At 43.6% G+C, this 25,958-nt stretch overlaps 2 protein-coding genes across 2 annotated transcripts in view; one reads left to right on the top strand and one right to left on the bottom strand.

Annotated features, from left to right (window-relative positions):
• The window catches only part of Acad11 (acyl-CoA dehydrogenase family member 11), a 60,886-nt gene that overhangs the window by 5,729 nt on the left and 29,199 nt on the right, over positions 1–25,958 (bottom strand). The window contains exons 13-17 of the mRNA XM_034484343.2: positions 24,143–24,241; positions 8,682–8,748; positions 7,809–7,894; positions 6,972–7,043; positions 6,013–6,167 (exon numbers count right to left, since the gene is read on the bottom strand). Coding sequence (XP_034340234.1) covers positions 6,013–6,167; positions 6,972–7,043; positions 7,809–7,894; positions 8,682–8,748; positions 24,143–24,241 — 479 coding nt within the window. The remainder of the gene's footprint in view (positions 1–6,012; positions 6,168–6,971; positions 7,044–7,808; positions 7,895–8,681; positions 8,749–24,142; positions 24,242–25,958) is intronic.
• Positions 18,301–23,380, top strand: Ackr4 (atypical chemokine receptor 4). The gene is made up of 2 exons (XM_034484346.2): positions 18,301–19,071; positions 21,770–23,380. Exon 2 carries the CDS (start codon positions 21,779–21,781, stop codon positions 22,829–22,831), a length of 1,053 nt encoding a protein of 350 aa, XP_034340237.1. The 5' UTR covers positions 18,301–19,071; positions 21,770–21,778; the 3' UTR covers positions 22,832–23,380.

Below are 25,958 nucleotides of genomic sequence, written 5' to 3'. Positions count from 1 at the left end.
GGCCAACTCAAAAGTCCTGAATGTGGGCCTGGGTGGCATCTAAGCTGGTCAGCCTGGCAGCTCTCCTGTGCCCACACCAGAGCGAGCTTTCCAACACTGCACTGGCTAGCTCACCCAGACTGGCATACCTTGCTGCTGCAGCATTGAGTGAGCTAGCTGGGGCACTGACACAGACCCCTGCTGCTGGATGGCCGTAGACCCAGACATGGCCCTCAGTGGTAGATGGGCCAGGATTTCACCATGGCCTCAGGTAGCAGGGCATGCTACTCACACCAGGCTGTTCCTCTCTGCCCTTGTCAGTCCTGCCTCTCTCCATAGTGATCCAGACATTCTGCTTCTCTTTCTCTCCCATCTCCCCCACATTCTTGCAGTGTAGTGGCTCCCGCTGTGGGCTGGCCACAAATGGGGTGGGTCTCTGAGTGTCTTCCAGCCACCTATGTAGCATGGTGGCTGGCTGGCCTCTTACTTTGAATATCTAAATGTCTGATGTCAAGGTGGCTAAACTGAGTAACTGCTTTGTTGCCACACTTCTCTTGGGGCCCGTGTGACTATCAGTCACAGGCTCTTACTGAAATCCCATATCCGTACAATGGAGGAGCTGGTTCTAATCAGACTAGATTATTGCCAACACAATTTCAGATGACCTGGCCGCCCTTTATTGTAATATTATTTATTTAAAAAGACCTTTCCCATGCTTAGAAAAGTGCCTCATGCCTGTTAACACCAGCACTAGGGAAGGAGAGGCAGAAGAATCAGGAGTTCGGGGCTAGACTGGGCTACATGAGATCCTGTTTTAACAAAACAACCAAGACTGTAGAGAGAGCCTGGTGGGGTACTTAAGAGCACCTCTGCTTTTCCAGAGGAACTGGGTTCAATTCCAAGCACCCACAGGGCAGCTCACAATTGTCTGTAACTCCAGTTCCAGGGGATCAGATGCTCTCTTATTCCGGTACACATGCAGGCAAAACACCTATACCCCTAACAGACAAATAAACATAGCCCACCTCCAAACAAGCAGGAACCCTCAGAGGATGTTCTAAGAGTACCCCCCCCCCTCTCTCTCTCTTTCTCTCTCTCTTTCATACACACACACACACACACACATACACACACGGGCACTTCAAAGCCTCCATTGGCAGATCACCCCACAGCCTTGCCTTTTCCAGGGTGCTGGGCAAGGATATTATGTAGCATGTATCTGATGCAGAGCGGCTTCTTCAGCTTCTCCCACTCAGTGTAAATGCTTTGACTTCTGCCCACGACTTTCTGCTTACCAACAGCCATCGATGCTAGCTTCTGAGCATGACTCCATTTTGGAGACGAGCACAGTCTGTTACCCAGGCATCTGCTGAGGGACGTCGGGTCATGCAGACTTCTGGTCCATGAAGTCTCAGTAAACATTTCTATATAGCCTTTGGTATGAGTATAGGTTCTTCATCTTTTGTTGTTTTGTTTCATTTTTTTAAGCACACACTAGACGTGGAATTGTTTGTCACTGGCTAACATTTATAAGAAATAGTTGACGTAAGTGGTTGTACCATGTGGTGTTTACACTGGCTGGCTATGACAGTTCTGGGTGTTTCCCAAGCACCGGTACTGTTAGGAATCTTTCAGTCAGAGATATTTCACTGCGGATCCGGCCTGCAGTTTTCTAGTGCTTGGTGCTTTGATCCTCCTTTGATGTGTTTGTTTGCCACTGGTAAGTCTGTTCATGTCTTAAAGAAACATTCTTGGGATATGACATGGCAAAAATGGCAAAAACAAGAAAGGAAAATGATGTGTCATGCAGACATAATCAGATGTCATGTAAAGCAATCTTCAGAGCAAAACTATGTGGAAAAGCAAATGCATGGAGTAGCTGAGACTGGAGTAGCTGAGACTGGAGTAGCTGAGACTGGAGTGCCTGAGACTGGAGTTTAATGAGGAGAAAAAAAGAGAGGATCCAGTCTAGCTTACTTCAAGAGGAGTTGTATAAAAGTGTGAGGGGCTAGAAGAGAGACTCAGGAGAGCTCATACAGAACAGAGAAGCAGAAACCGAACACCACCAACATGCCCAGAGACCTCTGTGGAGGCCCAAGAGCATTTAAATGGAGGAGGATGCCCTCTCCGACAAATGCTGGAGCAAATGAACAAAGCAGAAGGCTGAAGACCCATCCCTTAGAGCAAGACTACACCGCTGTGCTCCAGAGCAGTGGGGCACAAAGCAAAGGACCCCAAACTGATGCCCAGACATGGGCCACCAGGACAACACGACAAGTGGGAGGTCACTAAAATCGAATGGGAAAAATCACCACAGGGAAACCCACAGAGCTGGTCAAGCACAGTGCCCAGAGTATAAAAATCACTCATAGAAACCGTCAAATTATCCAGGTAGACAATGGACATCAGACACGAGCCTGAGCCCAAGGGCAGGAGACGACAGAATATGACAAGATACCCTAGATATGCTAGACTCACATGGATTAAAGCAGCTTGGCAGATCATTACAAATCAATCAGAATGCCTAAAGAAAGAAAATCACAACATCCTCACACACTGGTGGCTGTGCAGACACTAGACCACTGAGAAAACCGCGACATCCTCACACACTGGTGGCTGTGCAGACACTAGACCATTGATAGGCAGCGTGTGAGCTCAATACAATATCGCCCAGAAACTGTTCTTATGGGTGTTCGTCTCAGGTAAATGGTAAGTTAGTGTTCACAGAAACACCTAATACAAGTGGTTACACCAGCTTCATAACGACCAGAACCATAAAAGCATAAAGGAGACAGGTGTCCCTCAGCAGGTGCTGAGCTCACCTGCAGTAAGTCTAAAGAGAGGCTGCTCGGCAGGACAAAGGACCAGCTACCGAATCCCACAGCTTGGTGATTCTCCAAAGAACCATGACAGAGGAAAACAGCTGAGCCCTAAGGCTTACTTACATACTATATAATTCCACGTCTGGAAGGAAAAATAATGACTTAAAATGGAGCAGATTATGGTTGCTGGGAGCCAATGAAGATGCAGAGCTGAGAGAGAGGTGAGCTTAGTTCATAGAAGGATGGCATAAATGAGCCAGTGGTGATGGAGAGTCTGTAGCTGAATGGTATCTGTGACAGCAGCATCAGCATCATTCTGATGTGCTTCTGTAGCTTTTCAAGCCGCTCCCACTGTGGAGAACTGGGTAGAAGACAGGACCTTTTGGCATTATCTCCTATATCTGTATGAGTGGCTATAATTATCTCAAAACAGAACAGTAAAAATGAGTACTTGCTTCTCACTTATCTCTGTGAAAATCCTCTAAGTTTCTGTCAGTCAGAACTTAGAACTGAGTAGGGAAATGCATGGGTTATGGCTTCATGCGCCATAAATCCCAGATGCAACGGGGTATTCATAACCCATCCCAGGTGATCAGAATGGATTTGGGGGTTCCCAATTTGAAACACAGAATTATTGTTTACGGTATTTCCTAAGCCTCACCAGCAAATTCCAGCATTTGATTCAAGCAGCGTGAATTCCCACAGTCATCTTCCACTCCGTCATCTTTCTCCAAGCACCTGTGGCTTCTAAGGCCCGAAGCATGTCCGATGTGAATGTAAATGTACTATGAAGTGTAAAATGTGCACTCCATCTTAAAACAGCAACCACCTCCTCCGTCCTGCGTTCAGATTGATCTCACTGTGATCACACAGACTGGGCCAACTGAAACTATGTTTTGAATGAGCCTCACCTGCTTCTTTTTACTTTTCAAAAAACATAGCCAAAGAATCAGCATGGTGGTGTTCTGTGACCCCAGCACTCGGGTTAGGACAAGCCTTACAGGTGGAAACAGGCTCGGAATTCATTTCCGGCAAGCTGCCAACGGCCAATGAAGTTTTTGATGAATGAAAAACAGGGAAACCATGACTTCACGAACAGACTTAAATGTTTTCCCTTCTTAGTTTTTAGAACGAAGGACTGAGTTCCCAGCTGAGTCCCCTCAGACCCCAGATTTGCTGAAAAGCACTGAAGGATGAAAATTGAAAGCTTAGCCAAGTGCATTGACTAAGATGAAATTCCATTTCAGAGCTGGAATACTTTAGAAGGCGGCTGGAAGGAGTCTCCACATTGAGGGAAACAAAATGTCATTTTTTACAAATCATGAAAAGAAAAAAACAGCTGGTGCAGATTCCTGTTTATGACATGCTTACCCATCTCCTTTCGCTTCCGCCAACTCAATTAATTCAAGCCAGATGTGAGAGGGTTCCAGCAGAAAGAGACACATGGTTATCAAGCCCTCACTGGTGTAGCAGGACATATTAAAGGGCAGGAGAGAGAGCCTCTCTGGTGCAGCATTAAACCAGCACTTAAGTCAGGTGTGAGGTGCAGGCCTTTAATCCCAGCACTCAGAAGGCAGAGGTTGATGCAATCCCTGGGTTTGAGGCCAGCCTGGTCTACAAAGTGAGTTCCAGGATAGCCAGGGTTATAGAGAAACTCTGCTTCGCAAAAACAAACAAACAAACAAACAAACAAACAAACATAAAACACCCCAAACAAAAGAAAACAAACTGACAACCACAACAAACCCAAGCAAACCAAGCACCACTCAAAAGCACCCAGGCAGTCCTCCCCTCCCCTTGCACCAGGGCTCACATGACAAGCTCACAAAGATAGGAGGAAGAGATCATGAGCATGGCATAAGTTAAAGTCCCTTTTTAGCAGCAATAGGGCTACATTCATTGTGACCCCACATCTTCCCACAATGCTCCTCAACCACGGGCTTCCCCACAAACTGTATGGCGTCAGGAGACTGGCTGCATTCCTCTTAAAAACAAACCATGTTACTGTTGAGTGGGCTCAGGCTCTCAGGAAGATTAGTGATAAGTAACTGTTGCCATTGTATTTTGCAGACCTCCCTTCCCACACACTGCTGCTACAACACTGCTATTGTAAGCATTAGTCTTTGTATCCGCATCCACGCTGCTCTCAGAACCGACACTGAAGAGGGAATACCTCACAAGACATAAACAGTCCATAAAGGCCTAAGTGGAAGCTGGGCCTGGCCGTGTACGCCTTTCAATTCTACTTGGGAGGTAGACGCAGGTGCAACTCTGTGAGTTCCAGGACAGCCAGGCCTACACAGAAAGACTCTTGTCTCAGAAAAGCAATAAACCAACTAACAAGACAAACCTCCAAACCTAAGCAAAAAGCTGCTGCGAAACAGAGGTCATAACAGAGGTGTGGAGTGCAGGAGTGTGTGTGTGTGTGGGGCTCATAAAATAACATACACCTATGCAGCAAACACAGTGCTTCAGTCAACACAAGCTAGGCCTAATACTAGCATGTGAGGAAAGGTAAACACTTAACACTGAGTTTTCTTGCTTTCTTAAAAGTTAAGTGTCTTACGGGTTGTGACTTGGCTATCTCCCATCTTATAGAAGGTTCTCCATAGTCTGCAGCCATACCTCTTCCCTCTGATGATACACATGATCTAATCTTGCTGCCTATTTGTAACTGTCTTTATACTGGGTTGTAAGTAACAGACTCAACAGTATACAATTTATATAAATGAAAATTCAAAAATCACGTACCTCCCACCAAATGCTGGCCCCATTTCTACATTTCTCCATCAGAATCAGCCCGCTCCATTTTTAAAGTCGAACATAGACCATCCCTTCTTTCTCACTATTTGCCTATATGTTTGCACTTATCTGTTTTAACTTCTTCCAGAAACCCAAAGGGCAGGGTATGCTCTTTTTCTATGATAGTCCCAAGTCTTCAGTGAGCTGTGATGTCCCAGGCTCTCCACAGAGCTTGAGTCTGAGAGGGCTGAGGCCACCCTCACATCTGAGTGCTGGGGGTGGAAGCATGGTGCCTAGTTCATCTTTCACAAGGGGAAATGCAGCTTCTCACCCAGGACACAGCCACACCCACACCCACAGCAGAAAATCCCATGCTCACGCAGAGGAAACCTCTCCAGCATGGATGCTCTTCCTAAGGTCAGCATGGCTTAGTGGGCTACGGCAGGCTCAAGGATGTGCTCCTCCTTACATGTTCATAGAGCTTCTTCTTGAAGGCCTTCCTCTGCACTGCCCGGTCACACATGATCTGCAAAATTCGTTCTGCCAAACCCACGGTTCTCATACAGTGGTGGATTCTTCCAGGTCCAAGGCGGCCTTGGGAAATTTCAAAGCCCCTGCCTTCACCTATGTGGAAGCAAATAGAACATGAAGATGCCCCAGCCAGTCCCTTTTATCTACATAAAGGGCGGGGGGGAAGCTGAGCTGCCCTCAATACAAACTGCCTTCTGCCATGGCAAGAGTCAATTCTCCAACAACACTCACTGAGATGGAAGGGAATCTGGATTCCAAGCTAATGTAAGGACTGTCTCTTGAGTAAAGTATCAGCTGCTTTATTAATGCTACATGCCATCAAAGGTGGATGAGACATTGCCCCGGACTCAGGGATCCAGAGTCCAGAAATGAAGGACACACTTCTGATGACACAGAGAGACAAGCAAAGGCAAAGGAGGGACAGCTTGTCCTCCATGGTAATCCCAGGGCCTGTGTGTGTGTGTGTGTGTGTGTGTGTGTGTGTGTGTAAGGGTGATGAGGAACAAGAACACTCTTTGAAGGTTGGGGAGGATTCCAGTGAATGGAAAGATGGCATCATCCCAGGCATGTAATGAACATTTTAAATTTTATTCTTTTTATTCGGTCTTGGATCTAAATACAAAGAAAGTATCAACATTTTCTTAAAACCCCTAGGGAGCCCTTGACCACACCTTCAGCATGTTGCTCTGAACTGGATAATGTTTGTATTCAGTTATGTTTCTGGCTGATATAAAATATAAAACTGTCATTAAACATTCAAATAAACCCATGTCATCCCAAATAAGAAAATACACAAAATGAACATTCTCCTTGATAATTGGGAAAAGGTGGAAAGGGTCTAAATTAAGGCTGGATCTTTTTCAGCTGCAGACCTAGGACCAGGATGGCAATACTCACCCAGTATTAAATTGCTGGCTGGAACACGCACGTGATTAAAATGGACCTCCCAGTGCCCGCCATGCACATTGTCTAACACAACAGAAAATGACAGTTTAAAAACGCAAAATGAGTCAAGCAAAGAGGTCATAGACAGTGACTCTACTGCAAAGTCTAATTATTCAGTGAAAGTAGCATTTGAAAGATATTGTGGACATCCCAGGGTCGAACTCAGCCCACAGCCCACAGCCCACAACCCACAGCCCACAGCCCACAGCCCTCAGCACCGGGTGTGGCAGCAAATTCAACTGCTGGCGTGAGAAGGTCTCAGGAACTATTTGATATGGAGGTTTTTAAATCTGTCATCTGAAGTTGCAGAGTAATGGAAACCAAGGGCCAGGTCCCCTGTGTGCATCGTGAATGATATCAATTTGATTTACCCATCTGTTTCATTCATCACCTTGAGCAGACCCGCTGTATCATCAGGCATTGATTTCCAGAATGGGAAAACAAGAAACTCCAGCTGCCTTACTCACTCTCAAAGTTTTAAATGTTGACTCTTTTTTCCCCCCCACAATTGAAGTTTCCTTTCTGAGTATACAAACACACATGCAGAGAAGCCTGCCAGCCAGTACTGTTCCCTGAGGACAGCCCGCCCTTACCGCAGTGTAAACACGGAGGCAGGAAGCCGGCTGCTGCCCACCCGCTTATCTGCTCTGTCTGGACCTTCCCTAGTATACTAAAGAGCCAATGGGGCCAAAGGGATCTCTAAGGGTGCATGGTATGCACACGGCCCGCTGCTGGCTGCCTCTGGAGTTTCTGCAGACTCCATCTTCACGATGGTTACCGAGCACTTACCCATGTAGCCAAACACCGACAAAGGCCTTATTAACTCTACTCCAGGTGTGTCCATTGGCACAAGGATCATGCTGTGCTGTTTGTGTCTAGACAAAAGAAAAACACCATTGGAGAGACTGCTAAGAGTTGAGGTGATAGTTGTCTCCGTGAGATCAGGTGATCGAGAATGACTGGAATAGTGAGCGTGTGAAAGACACGCTTAGCCTGGGCTGACACAGGCTGTGATCTAGACCAGAAGCAAGGGTTCAAAGGTGAACAAAGCCTGAGGCTGCTCACTGCTCAACAATGCTAGATGACAGCTGCGATCCAAATTAAGCATTTGAAGACAATTGCCTTTAATATACACAATTGCCTTTAATTCAGACAGCTCTGAACATTTGTATTTCTCTCCCTCCCTTCTACAGTACCCATGACTGAACCAGGGCCTTGGACCTGACACCCACTGAACACTGAAAAATTTAATTTCTAACCACTTTATCCAAACATCTTTCAAGATTCATAAACAGTTTACCCCCACCTTTTATCCCCCCCCCCCCTTTTTTTTGTCTCACTACCTAACACAGGCTGCCTGAACCTTGCTGTGTGGAGCAGGCTGGATTCGATCCTGATCCTCCTGCCTCCATTGCCTCCTGAGTATTGGGACTGCAGGCCTGCACCACCAACCCCAGCAGCTCCTCTCTCTAATGTCTCTCTCCCTAGATTGTTTCACAGATGGATTTCGACGGCAAACTCTTGGGATACAAACATTCATTAGTCATTAGCGTATCTTGTTCTATGGTAGGATGCCCACGTGGTACTTTTTAAATGAGCGGGCAGAAGGAGAGCCTGGTGGCTCGTCTTCCGTGGCCCCTTCTATTAGCAGTGCTTTATTACCTGGATGTAGAGGGAGACTCCGTTCTTCCCAGAACAACTGCGATTTTGCACTTGGGATTCCCAGCTCCTAAGAACAGGAGAAAAGGGGCAGAGAGAGCAAAGGGAAAGCTCTTATGTTACATCCCACTCTGAAGGTTATACGCCCTCCAAGTTTATTTCTAGTAAAACAAAAAAAAAAAAGGAGAAAATTATTTCATTCATTAAAACAATGACACTTCATACATGCTGTGCATCACTCAAGAGACAGGATTAAGCAAGGACAAGATTGGACTCCACTGTGAAGCTGCTGTGCCAAAAGAACCAGATGTTAAAGAAACGTGGAACAGCTGTGATGCCTGAGGCAGAGGTGACCATGCCCACTCAATGCCACTGTAAGCACTAGCTCACTGGAAAGGCGGTACAGCTTTATATGTCTGATGTAGTATATCCTTTATATGTCCTACAGGTCTAAGCCTGTCTCTAGATGGTAGGGCTATTTATTGGTTTATTAAGGGTGAAGATTAGACAACAAAGTTGCCGGGCAGTGATGGTACACGCCTTTAATCCCAGCACTTGGGAGGCAGAGGTAGGCGGATTTCTGAGTTCGAGGCCAGCCTGGTCTACAGAGTGAGTTTCAGAACAGCTACATAGAGAAACCCTGTCTCAAAAAAACCAAAAAAAACAAAAACAAAAAAAAACCAAACAAACAAACAAACAAAAAAAGACAACCTGAAGGGCCAATGAGATGACTTTGAGGGTAAAGGTAAAGCCAAGACGGACAAACTGACTCCTGCAAGTAGGTTGTCTTCTGATCACCATACATGTACTGCGATTTCATACACACACGCGCACACACACATGCAAGGTAAGGGTGCCCCCAGAGAGAAGAGAAGGCTTGGGATGGTGAAGTTGTGGGGGTGGGGGTTGGGAGGGCATGGTCTTTCAAAAGAGGCAGTCTGCTTTTCACAGCATTTTCATCTGAAGCGCTGAAAAGCCTCACACTTGTGTCTGTGGCTCTCAAGAAGCAGCAGAATGAAGTGGGAACAACTCTGTAGCTCTTGCAGGCTTCAGTCTAACTGAGAGACACTGGGGAAACAGGATACTATACCCTGGAAACAACCCGCGAACGAAAACTGAGCTGGAAGCTTTTCCAAAACCAATCTGGGAGGCTTCAAAATGGCAGAATGGTGTCTGCCTCCCAACACCACTGGGATTCTCACTGAAATAAAGATGTAAAAGTACAGTGAAGGGAAAACTGTAAAGAGAAGGAAATGGAGGAGGTGAAGAAGGATTGAGGGGTTGGTGGCCACTGAAAGATGAGATTCCAATATCTGGGTAACAGGTGAGGGCAAGAGGACCAGGGAAATGAATAGGAACACAGGTGGCAAGAGGACCAGGGAAATGAATAGGGACACAGGTGTCTAGACAATGACATAGATCCTGCAGAGGGACAGGGCAAGGAAATTGTAAAAGTGGCCAAGGATGTAAGTAGGAAAATGAGGCAATCTTCATTCTCATTAGAATGATAGCTGGGAGGAGGAAACACTGAGTTCACTACACAGAAATCAAATGACATCATTCTGACACTGGGAAGCTACAGTCAAAGCCAGCATCCCATCAACCCAGCATCCTATCTGCCAACTCTAGGGGATCTCAGAGCTGCTTCACTAAGAACCTTCTTATGGAGTGCTACACAGGAAAGAAATGTGCCTGTAAAATAATTCAATGCCAGTAACATTAGAAATCTTAACTTTGCTTCCTTTTCTCATAAGAATAAATATAATATTTCAAAATATCATTTACAAAGTAAAAACCCTAAAAGGTTTCAGATAAAACAAGGCACCTAAGAGGAAGGAGAGTGGATCCTTGAAATCCTTTTCACAAACTGCAAGGGATGCTGGATGAAAAGGCCATGACCAGAATTCTATACCCATCTAAACTATCCACTTTTGTGAGAGTAGAATAAGCATATGCATCAATGAGTAAGATTTGATAACTTACCTAGTATGCACTTTTTCTTCTCAAAGAGTTAAGAATCTAATCAAGCAAACTAAAGGAACAAATAAGAAAAGGAAGCCAAAATATTCAAAAATGGTATATCTCAGTGAAGGGATGCACATAAATCCTAGGCACTGAAATGTGCCTATAAAACAATCAGTCTAGACTGAAAAAGGAACACTGGTGTCCATAGAGATCTCTGAAAAAAAAAAAGCCAGTCTGCAGAATTAAAGAAGCATGTGTAAGAGCGGGAGATTATAAAAGCAAACAGCAATTAGAAACTGGAAAATATCTAGTGTACACATGAACCATGGCCCCAATACAAAACAAACTATACGTGGAATGATTTTAAATGTTAGGAAGCCGAACTAACAAACCTCAATAGTAGAAAGTCTCTTTGGAGCAGCCAGGTGGTTTGCATTGCACCACTAGAGAGGCTCATGAAATCTAGCAGGACACTCACACAACACTGAACAGTCCTCACCGAAGAGTGAGTGCTAAGTGCTGGTTTTGAAAGTTCAGGGTCATCCTGGGTCAACTCTAAGTGTGGTCACAGGAGAGAAGTCAGTGCTAGTGACCTGGGCCATGCACAGGAAGAAGCTGTAGCTGACATGGGAACAATGGAAGGAGGGGATAAAGGGTAGAAAAAGAAGTGAAAGAATTCAGGACCTTAAACTACAGAGGAGAGCTTGAAGAGACATCATTACACAAGGAATCAGAATCCTACACTGAATTTAAAGTTTCTGTGTGACTATAGCTCTGGCTGTCTTGGAACTCTCTCTGTAGACCAGGCTGGCTTCAAACTCACAAGAGATCTGCTTGCCTCTGCCTCCTGAGTGCTGGGATTAAAAGCATGCACTAAAAAGTTAGACACTTTTAAATTAAAATTATTTATTCCAATTTATTGATTTTCTTTATTTGATATTTAACAGATATAAATTTATTTAATATTAAAATGCAGAGAATTACAATAGGAGCAGCCAAATTATCACCCTCCCGATTGGAGGGTGGATGACAACCATCTTGATTATGTAGATGGGGAGTGGGGAGAACTCGGGTCACCTTGAACCAAGGTGGAAATCAGAAAGCTGCCACTTGCTCTCCTCTGGGGCGCATGCTGCCATGTGGCGGGATAGGGATGAGCAGGCTGGGAGATCTCTTATTTGTTACTGCTGCAACTAGACAAGAGGAACTTTAAAGAACATATTAGCACAGCTAAGCAGGGTGTGGTTCCACGCTCGAAATCCCAGCACTTGGGGGGCTGAGGTGGGAGCATCTGGAGTACCAGACTACGGTGTGCTACATGGTGAGACTGTTCAACTTGGCTCCCTCAAAATGATGAAAGAAAAGAGAAGCCTACCATCACATAAGCAAATTACAGAGTCCTAGTAGGAGCGGGAAACTAGACCTGGGTTTCTTGTCCTCTCCCAGTTTTCCTTTAATCTGAAGATAAAACTCTCAACAGTGGAGGAGCTGCTTCCTGCTAGAGGGGCGTTTCCTCACTTACAAGTGATTATGTGTAATTCCAGAAACCCTACATGCATGCATGCTTTGCCTGGTGAAATATTTAAATGGATTTTAAAAACACAAATGCTCTCTTCTCCTAAACTGAGTGGCTCCACTCATTCTCAGGCTGGCATCAGATCAAGGGCACACCTTGGCTGGTACTTGAATCACAGCCACCAGAACTGTCTGAACGTGCAGTCACGGAGGTGCACGCGTGACTTCTACGGGTGACTAGAAAGGGAGGTGTCTTCAAACTAACTGAAGCAGGAAATTTAAAAAGCAAAACTGGCCAAAGAGATGTTACATTATTATTAGGTAACGAATATGTTAAGTAAAAATTTCTTTCCTATTTTCCCTGAACGTATGACCTATTTTCTACATGTTGTGTGCAATAAAATGTGGAACCATTTTTCCAGCCTTCTGGGCATTTGCAACACAATCTTATTACTAAATCCAATTGTTTCAAATAAAGGAAGCTATTATGCTAAAAGGGAATGAATGTTTTTCATTAAAAGAAAAAGGCAAGGACTTCTCCAAGTGTTAATGAGGAAAATATGAAGTGACTGAAATAAAACATGTTGCTAGGCCTCAAGCAGTCTGCTGTATTAGTGCTGGCATGAACACACACAACCTGTGCCAACCAATACCATGGTTTAAATGCTAAATGTCCTCTCATGGCCCTGTGTTAAAAGGATTGGTGCCAAGGTAGCATTGACAGGAGGCAATCGAACCATTGGGAGGAAGAGTTTAGTGTCAGTCATTAAGTCATGTGGGAAAGGGCACCACGGGACCCTAGACCTATCTCCTTCCCTGTTTGCCTCCACGGCTACAAGCTAAGCCACGAGCTAAGTGCTTTACTCTGCTACCTCTCGGCTCCTCTCCACCTCTGTACCCCTCCCATTGCCATTCAGCATCTGTTCCAGGGTCCAGAGCAATAGGGCCATGTGGTCATGGATTGGAGTCTCTAAGGCCAAGAGCAGAAAGAAACCTCCCTTCTGCACTAATTAGCTCAGGCCTTATCTTAGTGACAGATGGCTGACCAGCAAAACCAACAGGAAACAGGAGCTTTAGTATTTCTGGACTTTGTTTTAAATGGCAACCTCTCTCCATCATTATGGACCATAGCTAGAATTCCTTATCTGAAAATACTCAGTCGGGAGATTTTTCTCCCTTTATTTGCCCAGACTCTGTAATCATGTGAATGAATAAAGTTATGCCTTTAAAAAAAATCCCCTCTCCCCTTTCTTGCTTCCTTCCCACTGTCTCGAGGAAGTGGGCAGAGAGTGCAGTGCAGGTGCCCACAGAGTCTAGAGGAGTCAGCTTCCCTGAAACAGGTGGTTGGAAGCTGTCCTGTGCAGGTGCTACTTCTGGAGAAGCAGTTTGGGTTCTTAAACACTGAGCAATCTTTCCAACCCGCATGAAGTCATGCTTCCACTCTTAGAGATTATAGAGTAAAATGCTTTAATATAATGGCTCACTTTGAATTCTTCAATAATATTTTTCTAGTAGAGCCAGTAGCTAGAGGCCCATAAACTGTAAGGTTGATTCTACGTGCCCCATACAACATACCACCTCCTTGGTGAACATTCAGCTCAAGTCAGATCAGGGCATACTGACACGATTTAGGGTTCCTTTTCATTACAAGTCTTATCAGAAACGGACTTCAGAAGTTCAACCTGGACTGGAGATGTGGCTCAGGGGACACAGTGGTAGTCTATCATGCATGAAGCTCTAGGTTCAACTCCAACACTGCATAAAGTAAGGAAAATAAAACTGGGAGTGGTAGTACAGACCTGTAGTCATAGCACTTAGGAGGTGGAGACAGGAGGGTTGGAAGTTCAAGGCCACCCTTGTAAGCAAAACAACCAGGCACCATCTTCCCCTCCCCACCACTGCTGGAGCTCGGCTCACCGCCCCCTATTTACTATTTCAAGTGTACACCCTCCCCTCCCACCCTTCCCCCGGCCATGTTTCCCAATACCATGACTTTCAGAGTGGAAAAGACTTAAGCACTTTGTCATATAAGCCCTCAATAGAGTGCAGATGAGTTCTGGAGAAAAACATCAGGCAAATAATTCTTTACTTGTGCCTTATCCATTAACATGAGGAGAATAACTTGGATTCTAAAATACAAAACAAAACAGCTAACTTGCCTCTTTTGCTGATCATTAAGTAGAGAAAGTCAAGATAAATATACAATCGATAAAAATGAAAATATTTTGTAATTAACCTCCCTGATTCAGAAAAATGAGATGCAAACCCTCATAAATACACCAGTTTCCCCAAGCTCCAGGCAGATTTTGGCAGGGGCAGCAGAAGGATGACCCTTCTAGAGAAGAGAACCCCTCTTTATGTCATTTTAGTCATTGAACAGGATACATAATGTCAAAATGAGACAAGCTGTAGGGAATGCAGAGCCAAGGGAACATGGCAGCATGTCTGTGGGTCGCAGGCCTTTCAAATGAGAACAGATGCCCCAGATAAGGCTGTTTGTTTTCAACACAGACTTGCACTGAAAGGCTGTTCAAGTGCCAGCATGCAGTCAGACTACAAATTCTAGTCCCCTGAGGTTTGCTCATAGCTTAACCTCTCAGTTTCTTAATTTCACATGGTTATCAATCAAAGGTCAGTTTTTTACAGAAAGAAAGGTGATAACTAGCATTATCGTGACCTTTATGTATGTGATCTGAGCAATGTGTGAACACATGGCACCACACAGAGCATTAGTGAATGTATGTGAACACATGGCACCACACAGAGCATTAGTGAATGTATGTGAACACATGGTACCACACAGAGCATTAGTGAATGTGTGTGAACACGTGGCACCACACAGAGCATTAGTGAATGTGTGTGAACACGTGGCACCACACACAGCATTAGTGAATGTATGTGAACACATGGCACCACACACAGAGCTCAGCCAGCCACTGGGAGGTCTGGAGGCCATTTCTTCTAACAACATAGACTTTCTGAAGCAGAAATACTTAAATTTAATTTGGCTTCAGCTCTAATATTCAAATCAGGATAAAAACATTATGATTTAAGAAACATCCCATCCAATGATTAAGGGGAAAAATTTACCCAATGTGTTTTCTCAGAGCTCATGCCATTTTTATTAGGGAAAGCAAACCTTGACACACAATGAACTATCTTTTAAAAAGTCAATATTTAAATAATGATTATTTAGTAAGTGTTATAATCTGGTGTAAATGGATCAAAATTAATTCCAAATAGATTAGAGTTGACGTTTTCAAAAACTAAAGAACCTACAAACTGTGAAAAAAATATTTATAGATCTTTGGATTGGAATTTTGAAATTTAAAACTATAAATGAGATTGGGTGTGCTGATATATACCTGTAATTCCAGTACTTGGGTTATAGAGGCAGAAAAATACTGAGTTCAATTTCATCCTTGACTATATACCAAGTTCTAGGCCAGCCTGGGCTACATGAAGCCTCTGCCTCTAAAGAAAGAAAGAAAGAAAGAAAGAAAGAAAGAAAGAAAGAAAGCAAGCAAGCAGTGAGAAAGAAACAAATAAACAAAAAGCCCAACAAAGGAAACTATAAATGAAAGTAATAGGAAAATATAAATTTTTTGTCAATATAAAGTTATTTTACATTACAAAATAAAGGTAAATATCAAAAAATTAAAATTATTTCATATTAAATTCATATAAATTCAACATGTAATATGGACACTAAACAAGAAGTTGGAAGTTTATCTAAGTAATGATGGCATTTCGTGCAGCTCAGTTAAACATCCATTGCCAGGCAAAACAATGCCACCAGCAGAGAGCCAGGAAGTGGATACAGAGAGAGGCAGTTTGGGGACCAAGGGACATTGCTATGTTAAGACAGGAAATAGTTTTTACAAACCATTTGAAAAAATGAGACTCACAAGGACTCTGAGAAGAAAGGAAAGAGGGATTAAAGGGTAGGAGCCAACAGAGGACTGTCAGGGCTCTGAAGATGCTCACAGTGGGAATGCTCTTCTCTATCCTCTCACTTCATGCCACTACTCTTTCCTGCTTCCTTATTTGGTCATTATTTAATTGGCGTTGGTTTGAGTCAGGCTGTCACTGTGCAGCCTGGATCAGTGGTAGACTCTCCTCGCCTCAGCATCCAGATTACTGGGGTTACAAACCTGAGGTACCACACCCAGCTACTTTTCATATCTCGTTGACGTTTCCCGTTACCACCAAGTCTCCTAGTTGTATCTGAAGAAATAAAAGCTCAGCAGAGCCAGGGGTCTATTCACCATGATTCATACATAGGTGGAACTCAGAGCATCATGCCAGAAGCACCGGCTCAATCCAGATATCCTTTATGTCCTGAGGGCTTAAGTTTGAAGATAATGATTTTTTTTTAAATCAAAAGCTGTAAAGATTATTATAGACTTACAACTGGTTCACAAGACAGGGATCCAGGTTATAAGAAAATGCAGTTCCTTAGCGTAGGGTAAACAAGGATTAGGAGACATATTCAAGCACACGCAAGATTAATATTAAGACTGCCTAACAGGCAGCATCATGGGATACCAGAAATGTGTCAGAGATAGCAAGATGAAACAGAAAAAAAGTCATCGAATATGTAAGTAAGAACTTCAGCCCGGGTATCAAAAGGGAGGACGTTGCTCAAACTGACTGATTCACTGCCCCGTGAGTTCATTATCCGACAGGCTGGCATCATGAGTAAGTTACTATCATGCTTAAAATATACTGAGTACAAGACAGCTGTGGAAGACAGAAAAATATCATGAAGTACTAAGAGTGGGATGTGAGGTACTTTGGAAGTAGCCTAGTTAGCTTCAACTGTCACCTTGACACAGCATAGAGTGATCTGAGAAGGAAGGATTTCCCAGATCAGATTGAAATATGCCGATGGCCATATCTGTGGGAGACTGTCTCGATTGTTAATGGACACAGGAAGGTCTAGCCCACTGTGGGCAGCACTATTCCCTGGGCAGATGGTCCTGTATAATCATGTGTTTTAACCATGTTTATCCCCCACTCCCATTTTCCTTTCCTGTTCTCCTTTCCCACTGGTTCCCTTCATCTTCTCAGATATCCCCCAATGACCTTCAGAGTCTCTATATACTAGAATATAGGGTTTTTTTGTTTTTGTTTTTTTTTTTTTTTGGTCTTGCTAATTTTGCTTGAAATAGTCATAATTCTTTCCAGTTCCCTAAAAATGATACATCTTCTGGTTTATGGCTGAGTATAAGTCCACTCTGTGTGTGTGTGTGTGTGTATCTGTGTATCTGTGTATCTGTGTATCTGTGTATCTGTGTATCTGTGTATCTGTGTATCTGTGTGTGTAACTGTGTGTATCTCATATATTTTTCTCCTTTCCTCTCTCCTTCCCTTCCTTTCCTCTCTCTTTTGAGACCAGGTCTCTCAGAGCCCAGGCCAGTCTGGCCTCAAACTCAAGTGCTGGGATTCCAGGTATGAGTCAGTATGCCTTGCTTATAGGGGACTAAGAACTGAACCCAGGCTAGGCCTGCACTCTACCAGCTAAACTACTCCTAACCCTACATTGTCTTTACCTATTCATGGATGTGCTTGTATCTCCCTAGTAAAACTGTACTAGCTTGGGCCTGGGGGGGAGGGGGGGTGGCACAGCAGTTGGGAACACTGGCTGCTCCTTGAGAGGACTCAGGTCAATTCCCAGCCTGCATATGCCAGCTCACAAGTGTGGCTCCAGTTTCAGCAGATCTGACTGCAGGCATGTGATACAGAGACACACAGGCAGGCAAAACACCTACAGTCGTTAACAAAGAAAACAAATGGTTAGCCCCTGCTCAGAAGCACAGATTATGTGCTTCTGTTAGTAACTTCTCTTTCGTGACTTCACGTTGATGCTTAACACTGACTGTGGTGGTGGCAGAGCTAAGCTGTTTTAGCTGCTGCACCGGGATGATGCTTCCTCAAAGAGAGGTGGCTACACAGGCTGAGGCTACCTTGACTCCCAGTCATATCCTGGGGGGAAATAAAGATGAAGGCATATACTAATGAGTTTCTTTTGCATGAATCAACATGGAGGCTGTAACAATCATTGAGGGAAAAGAAAAGGCTTGGGTCTAAAATAACTTCTGCAGGTGGACACTAAGGCCAGCTTTGCATGAGAAAATGGGGCAATGGTATGCAAATGTGAGGTGAGGCCTGAGGACCCAGACTAAGTGAAACCGACTTTCTTCTCTAAGATGCATTTGTTTGACAGCCTGGAAAAACAGCCTCTCCACACAAGGGACTTTGAAGGTTTGTATCTGGCCCTTGAGGAAAAGGTTCTAATAAAACAAGTGTCTTGAGAAACACACACTTTGGACGACAGAGAGAATCCTGCAGTGAGCCAGGGCTCTGCTCCAGTAAAATAGGAAATTGAAATCGTGTTGAATGGAAACAGTAAGTCCTGCTGTAACTGCCTGATCTGGTTTTTCTAAAGGATAACTTTATGGGTTAAAATCATTTTAGTTTTCTCTCTTACACAAAATAACTTGGTCAAGTACTTCTGGAGCTTCTCCTCCCTCCCTGCCACCGTGCCCCACCCCCGGGCAGGGCCTGTGGCACTGGATGCTCAGTGTCTGTCTTGGCACCAGGGGTTGGTGAGTCACAGACACTCTCTTGTTCCCTCTGCTGAGTGGAAACGGAGGATCCTGCAGTTTGGGAGCCAAACTGGAACTCCTTCCATCTGTATCCCAGGACATACAGGAATTTGGATGGCCGCCACAGGAAGGTTTTACATTGTACTTAATCAAGTGCTCCAGGGATTAAGTTTCAGGAAAGCCCTCTTGGATCCAAGATAAAGGCGGGGTGTAAAATCGAAAACAAGAGTTGCCTGAGTCAGAGAGATCCTCTGATTTCCTCTGCGCTCCAGACAGCACCTCTCCTTAAACAGCTTAAACAGGTTGGTTCCTTCTTCTTCTTTTTTTTCTCCACTCCTTCTGACCTGAATATGAATTTCTGAATTTTTTTAAGGCCAAATATTTTTGTATTTTTATCTTAGTGGAGGATGGGGGACTTGGTGCAGGAGAGTTTAAATATTTACATGTACCACAAAAAGCTATTAAGAACATCCTACAAGAGTATACCAAGAAGACAATGCTATTTTCAATACCATTGCTGATTTGTGCAATGTTGTCAGGGAGCAGACAGGGTTTACCAGATCACTGCTTTCTGCTCTTTAAAATAAAGATTTTTTGTTGTTCTTAAAATGATTTTTAAAAGTGTTTAGAAGTCTTCCTACATGTCTGCAGGATGCTGTCTGCAATCTCTGCCTACTCTAACTCTTCTACTGTTAGAAAGTCATCCTCACTCTCAAGTACTCAGCCTTATATTCTATTTGTCTCCATTGCGCTTCATCGCAAAGTCCAAGATTTCTGGATAACAGGAAAGAACAAAGCTTATATTGTGTTAATAATTAATGCATAAACTGTGGAGGCTGCAGAAGTCTTCCTTGATGGAGCTTTTGAGACACCTTTAATTATGGAATAGTCCTGAGGACTGTTGGTGCTCAGTTTCTGCATAATAAAGAAAACCCCTCGAGCGAGCACCTTCCCCAAGGGAAGGTGCTTGACTATGTGCTTTACTCATTCAAAGAAGAGTTAGCAAGTTAAAGACTTTTTTTTTTTTTTTGAAACTGAATGTTCTTTCCTGTACTGTTTTGAAAATACTGTTTTCATGATTGATTCTGTAAGATCCAAAATTCTTTGAGGGATAAAAATAGCCAACCCAAGATAAAGAAGCTAAAAGAGAAAAACTATAATAAAAATATGAAAAATTATTATAATATTTATATTAGACTTGTGAATTCTGTGCAAGCTTTTCTTTACATTGCAGTGTTATTAGTCAGCGCGTGATTCCTGAGTGTGAGATAGGAAACATATCATCCATCCATTCTGCAATAACAGCTTTATATGTGGTGGCGAAACCTTCCGAGCCTGACAAACATTTAGTGAACAGTTAGAATGTACCCGGTATGCTAATGAAGCTTCCACCACAACCAGAAATCAGACTGTCAGACGCCAGAGAACTTAGAGCTGGGAAATACATTTGCTCCACAGAATGGAGTCAAATCTTTGATTGACAGTCTTCTGGGGAGAAAAAAATCCAAGCTAACTTACTCTTAATGGGAGGGCAGAAAATAGTGCTGGGTAAAGGGATAGTGAGAACAATGGAGAGGCATGTCATATCACGGCAGAGTGTCAGCAACAGCTGGCAACTCAGCGCATTACTGTCTACTGTGTGGAGCACGGGGAGGGGGTGGTGGCAGGAGGAAGCCTTGGATACCATTCCAAGGATCTTGAGGGACATCCTTGTCAGGAAAGTGAAGTGCCTTCCAGGCAAGGAGCTAAGAGAGCTGGTGGTGGATTGGCAAATTAGAGGCACAATACCAATTGGCAGTAAGAAGAATGTTTTGGACAAACAGTTGGTAAGAAGGACAAACAACAGTCAGATTCCAGATAGGAAGACAGCAGCATTAAGTGAGATATGTGTGTGTGTGTGTGTGTGTGTGTCTGCACACATGCATCCAAATGTGTGCCCAAGGTAAAATCTGAATATCCAAACCAGGTGTGGTGGCTCACACATGTAATTCCAGCACTGAGGAGGCTAAGGCAGGAGGATTGCCAATGATCTTACAGACTAACTAGAACACAAGGATCTAGATAAATGAAGAGTTAAAGATGGTGCCAGTTTTCAGTTTAGAGGGACCAGGGGACACAAGTAGAGTCAGGATTAGGAGGCAGGCTGGCAAAGTCAACCAGTGACTCTGTGCCAGTTATTAAAAAAATTATTAAAAAATTTTAATTTATTTAAATTAAAATTATAAGTAACTAGAGTTAGAATAAAAAATAAAACATTTCTTTTTCAAGTAAAACAACTTATTTTAATTTATCGTAGATATACTCTACAAGACTTAAGTTACATTTATAAAATTGCAACATATCTTCTGTTCTCTGATTAAATTTTGTATTATAAACCTGAGTGCGTAAGATGGCTCCACGGTTAAAGTGTTTGCTGTACAAGTGTGAGGACTGGCATTTGGGTCCCCAGTATGTGTGTAAAGGAGGGGTGCTACTGCAGCCCACCCACAGCTCCAACACTTACAAGGTGGAGAACAGATGTCTGCAGCAAGCTGGCTAGTCAGAATAGCCCTGCAGGTGAACTCTGGGTTCAACTAAGAGACTTTACCTCAATAAATGAGGACTCCTAACATCAACTTCAACCTTTAGATACATGCACACACATATGCACTCATATCCACACACATGAACACACACACATGCATGCAGACCACACACATACAAAGACACACAGCCACTCATATTACTTACAAGTCTTCAAGTTTACCTAGGATATAGTGACTAAGGGCTGGGATACTGTCTGTTGACCATGAACCAATGCCACTTCCTACATGTGAGAGCAAAGGACAGGAGAACTGACTCCAGGTGGTTCCCACCGAAGTTTCCACAGTGAGAGTTAGGCTCACATGTATGACACCCACAATCTGTTCTTTAGAGAAAACACACGCCATGTGCTGGGCAAAAGCTGCTTCCTTTTACACAATGCTGAAGTGAGCGTTTTGTGTTCTTCTTGTCATCCAGCTTGGTGCCATGGCTCTGGAGCAGAACCAGTCAGTGGAATACTATTATGAGGAAAACGAGATGAACTACACTCATGACTACAGCCAGTACGAAGTGATCTGCATAAAAGAAGAGGTCAGGCAGTTCGCAAAAGTCTTCCTGCCTGCCTTCTTCGCGGTAGCCTTTGTCATTGGGCTTGCAGGGAACTCTATAGTTGTGGCCATTTACGCCTATTACAAGAAACAGAGGACCAAGACCGATGTGTACATTCTGAACCTGGCTGTAGCAGACTTGTTGCTTCTGGTCACACTGCCTTTCTGGGCAGTTAATGCAGTTCATGGGTGGATTCTAGGCAAAATGATGTGCAAAGTAACCTCAGCCCTGTACACGGTAAACTTTGTCTCTGGGATGCAGTTCCTGGCTTGTATCAGTATTGATAGATACTGGGCAATCACGAAGGCCCCCAGCCAATCAGGAGCAGGGAGACCCTGCTGGATCATCTGTTGCTGTGTGTGGATGGCGGCCATCTTGCTAAGCATACCTCAGCTGGTTTTTTATACAGTGAATCAGAGTGCTAGGTGCACTCCCGTCTTTCCCCACCACCTAGGAACATCCCTGAAAGCATCCATTCAGATGCTGGAAATCTGCATTGGCTTCGTGGTTCCCTTTCTCATCATGAGCGTGTGCTATGCCATTACTGCCAGGGCGCTCATCAAGATGCCCAACGTTAAAAAGTCTCGACCCCTCAGGGTTCTGCTCACGGTGGTTGTTGTTTTCATTGTCACCCAACTGCCCTATAACGTTGTCAAGTTCTGTCATGCCATAGATGCCATCTACCTGCTGATCACTAACTGCGACATGAGCAAGCGCATGGACGTCGCCATCCAAGTCACGGAAAGCATCGCACTCTTCCACAGCTGCCTCAACCCCATCCTGTATGTCTTCATGGGAGCCTCTTTCAAAAACTATATCATGAAAGTGGCCAAGAAATATGGATCCTGGAGAAGACAGAGACGGAACGTGGAGGAAATTCCTTTTGATTCTGAGGGTCCTACAGAGCCAACCAGTTCTTTTACCATTTAAATATAAAACTGTTCTCTGTCTCTGCTTTTTGCTTGGATACGCAGGCACGCACGCATGCATGCACGCACGCACGCACATAGGAGTGATGTTTCTTCCTCAAATAAAATATTTGTGCTACACTGAGACTCAACCATCAAACACCAAACACTGCTGCAATGTGTAACAAAGAGGGAGTAAGAAGTGGGGGCTGGGTAAGGAAGATAGACGCCAGAGAGTAAACAAGTGGGCAAAGTGTGGAAACTAAAGCTAATGACAGGAAAACAGCTCGGCAGGAGAAAACATTGTACTATAAAAAAGGAAATCTTCCTGTGTGTGTGTGTGGGGGGGGGAGTGTTTTGCATCTTCACTGCGGGTGGTGGTTATTCAAATCTGATAGCAACTGTAATTATGTAATATAAAACACTGGGTAATGAGCACCCAGGACCATGCTGTACTATCTTTGTAACTTCCTGTGAGTAAACAACTTCAAAATAAAAAGTTCAAAGAAAGAAACATCATATTGTGAGTTTGCCAAACTAAAACCAATTAATAAAGAAACTTATGCTAAGAGATAGTTATAATTATTTATAATTATTTAAATTTTAATAAGTTTTTTTTTTGCAAAGTTCCAATGCTTAAATAATTGCACCAAAACTTACTTTTTATTTTTTGTTTGCTTCTTAATTTATGAGTGATTTTATTACATAATACACAATAAAGAATAGCAATTAAAGAAAAAGGCCAAACCCATAAAGATGTTCACACATCCTGGTGAGTTCCTATGCATGCAATTTGCTTCCATGATGTCACCAAAGAAAATTATCCAAATACATGCTGGGTTCATCATGCATATTCTGGAAACCGGCCTTGAAAAATCATTGTTGTCTACAGTCTAATTTTATAAGTTCCTAAAGAACTTGCCCATGTTTGTTGGCTCGTTACTAAGTACTGGTGAGCAAATATACTATCCTATGTATAAAGCTTATTTTTCACTTAAACATGTATTTAGGCAATAAAATAAGTACCACACATACCATTGTCGCTGATACTTAAGACTGAACCCAAAACACATGCTAAGCTTGTGATCTACCATGACCAGACACCCCAGACCCCACAACTTAGCAAGTTTCCTTTTCTCTTGGTACTGTTTCTAAGTTTGATAATGTCTCAGAAGCAGACTTTGCAGCTGTGCTCATGCAGCAGTGAGTGGGAACCCTGGCACCGCCCTAGCTATGGGGTGACAGACCCACAGAGAGCATCTCCACACAGCAGTGAGTGGGAACCCCGGCACAGCCCTAGCTATGGGGTGACAGACCCACAGAGAGCACTCACCGCTGCTCCACCACTTCTTGCCGTTAACTATATAGCCATCTCCATCTCTCTGGATGCTACATTCGATGTTCGTGGCATCACTTGATGAAACATTGGGCTCTAGAAAGGAACAATGGCTTGGTTTACAGGCAGGCAGAAATCCGTTGTTAGCCAAAGAGGCTTAGACAGAAAGTACAAGTTCTTTGAGGACAGAGGCATGCTGGTTTTTATTTTATTTTATTTTATTTTATTTTATTTTATTTTATTTTTTAATCTTTCTTTCTTATCTCTTCCCCCTTGGTCTTTTCCAAATATAGACAGTATAAGTATTCAATCCCTCTGAGTGGGGAAGATTGAGGGATGAGGTGCAGGGTTGGCGCTGACAATTGTGTTTGCTCATGTCTGAGTTGCAATGCAACTAACTCATCATTTTTTTCTAATCACCAAAAATAGATAAAAACACTGACTTTGACTTCTTTTTTCTTCTTTCTTTCTTTTTTTTTGTTTTTTTTTTTGTTTTTTTTTTTGTTTTGTTTTTTCCAGATAGGGTTTCTCTGTGTAGCCCTGGCTGTCCTAGAACTCACTCTGTAGACCAGGCTGGCCTCGAACTCAGAAATCCACCTGCCTCTGCCTCCCAAGTGCTGGGATTAAAGGCGTGCACCACCACTGCGACTTTGACTTTCCACAATGGGAATTTGCTTTAACTACAGGCAGGCTGGGTTTCTCTATTGTCATTAACAAGCCTTCTCTGTTTGTAAGTGCTACTGGGAGTGTGTTGGCCAGGCCACACTTGTAACATTCAAATCTTCTCACCACTTAGGTCTCCAGAATGAGCACAAAACCCTTAAACACCCGTAAAGTCTGCTCACTGTATGGCATTTAGGAATCAGTCCGCTCTCTCCTTGTCCCCATACTGCTCTTATGCTTCTTTATGTATTTTATTTTTGGGTTTGTATGTGTAAGTGAATATGTGTGTGTGTGTGTATTAGTGTGCTCACATATTAGAACACGTGTGTGTATATGGACACAACTCACAACTTTAGTTGTCATTTCTCCTCAAGTTCTTGTCCACCCTGGGCTTCCCCCCCCCCCCCCCCCCCCCCCGCTTTGGAGACAGGGTCTGTCATTGCCTGGTATTGGCTTGGTACTTGGTGACTGGCTAGCTTGGCCAGCCAGTGAGTCTCATGGGTCTACCTGTCTCCTGCACCCACCAGTGCTGTGATTACAATTGTGTGTTACAACAATAGACTTTTTATGTGGACTCTGGGAATCGAACTCAGGTCCACATACTTGTGTGGTAAACATTGCACAGGCGGAGCCATGTCCCCAGCCCTCCCTTGCTCCTTTAAGGAAGACCTTGGGTACTTCATGCATTTTGGTTCTAAAGCTCCAGAAGCTGTTTTCAGAGATGGAGTTGGAAAGCTTATTTCATGACCTCAGGTTGGTGCTTTGTAAACATTGTCATTACATCATTCTGTAGGTGTTCAATACATGCCTTTTGATGATTCAAGTAGAAAGAACTTTGTTATTATATAAACAGTCGTAGAAAATAATAAAATCTGGCCATCAGTGAAAGGTTATATTATGACCAAACCAAATTGAATTTAATTCTAAACTCAATTTGAGAAGATAATTCTCATCTTTAAAGGAATTTTTGAATTACTTTCTCCAGGGCACAAGTGTGCCAACACCATTCTCCTCAGCGTGCCCCTGGCTTTCTGTTCCACACTGTGGCTTTAGCAATCTTTCCACAGGTCTAAGTTCTATTTTTCTAGGGTTATGGGATAGTTAGCTAAACAGTTTATTTTCATATAAATATCACAAAGGTGAACGTCAA

Source organism: Arvicanthis niloticus, chromosome 21, assembly GCF_011762505.2.
Source record: "Arvicanthis niloticus isolate mArvNil1 chromosome 21, mArvNil1.pat.X, whole genome shotgun sequence".
In the NCBI taxonomy this organism is placed as follows: domain Eukaryota; kingdom Metazoa; phylum Chordata; class Mammalia; order Rodentia; family Muridae; genus Arvicanthis; species Arvicanthis niloticus.
The sequence above is the reverse complement of the archived record's forward strand: the minus strand, read 5'-3'. Positions and strand labels throughout refer to the sequence as shown.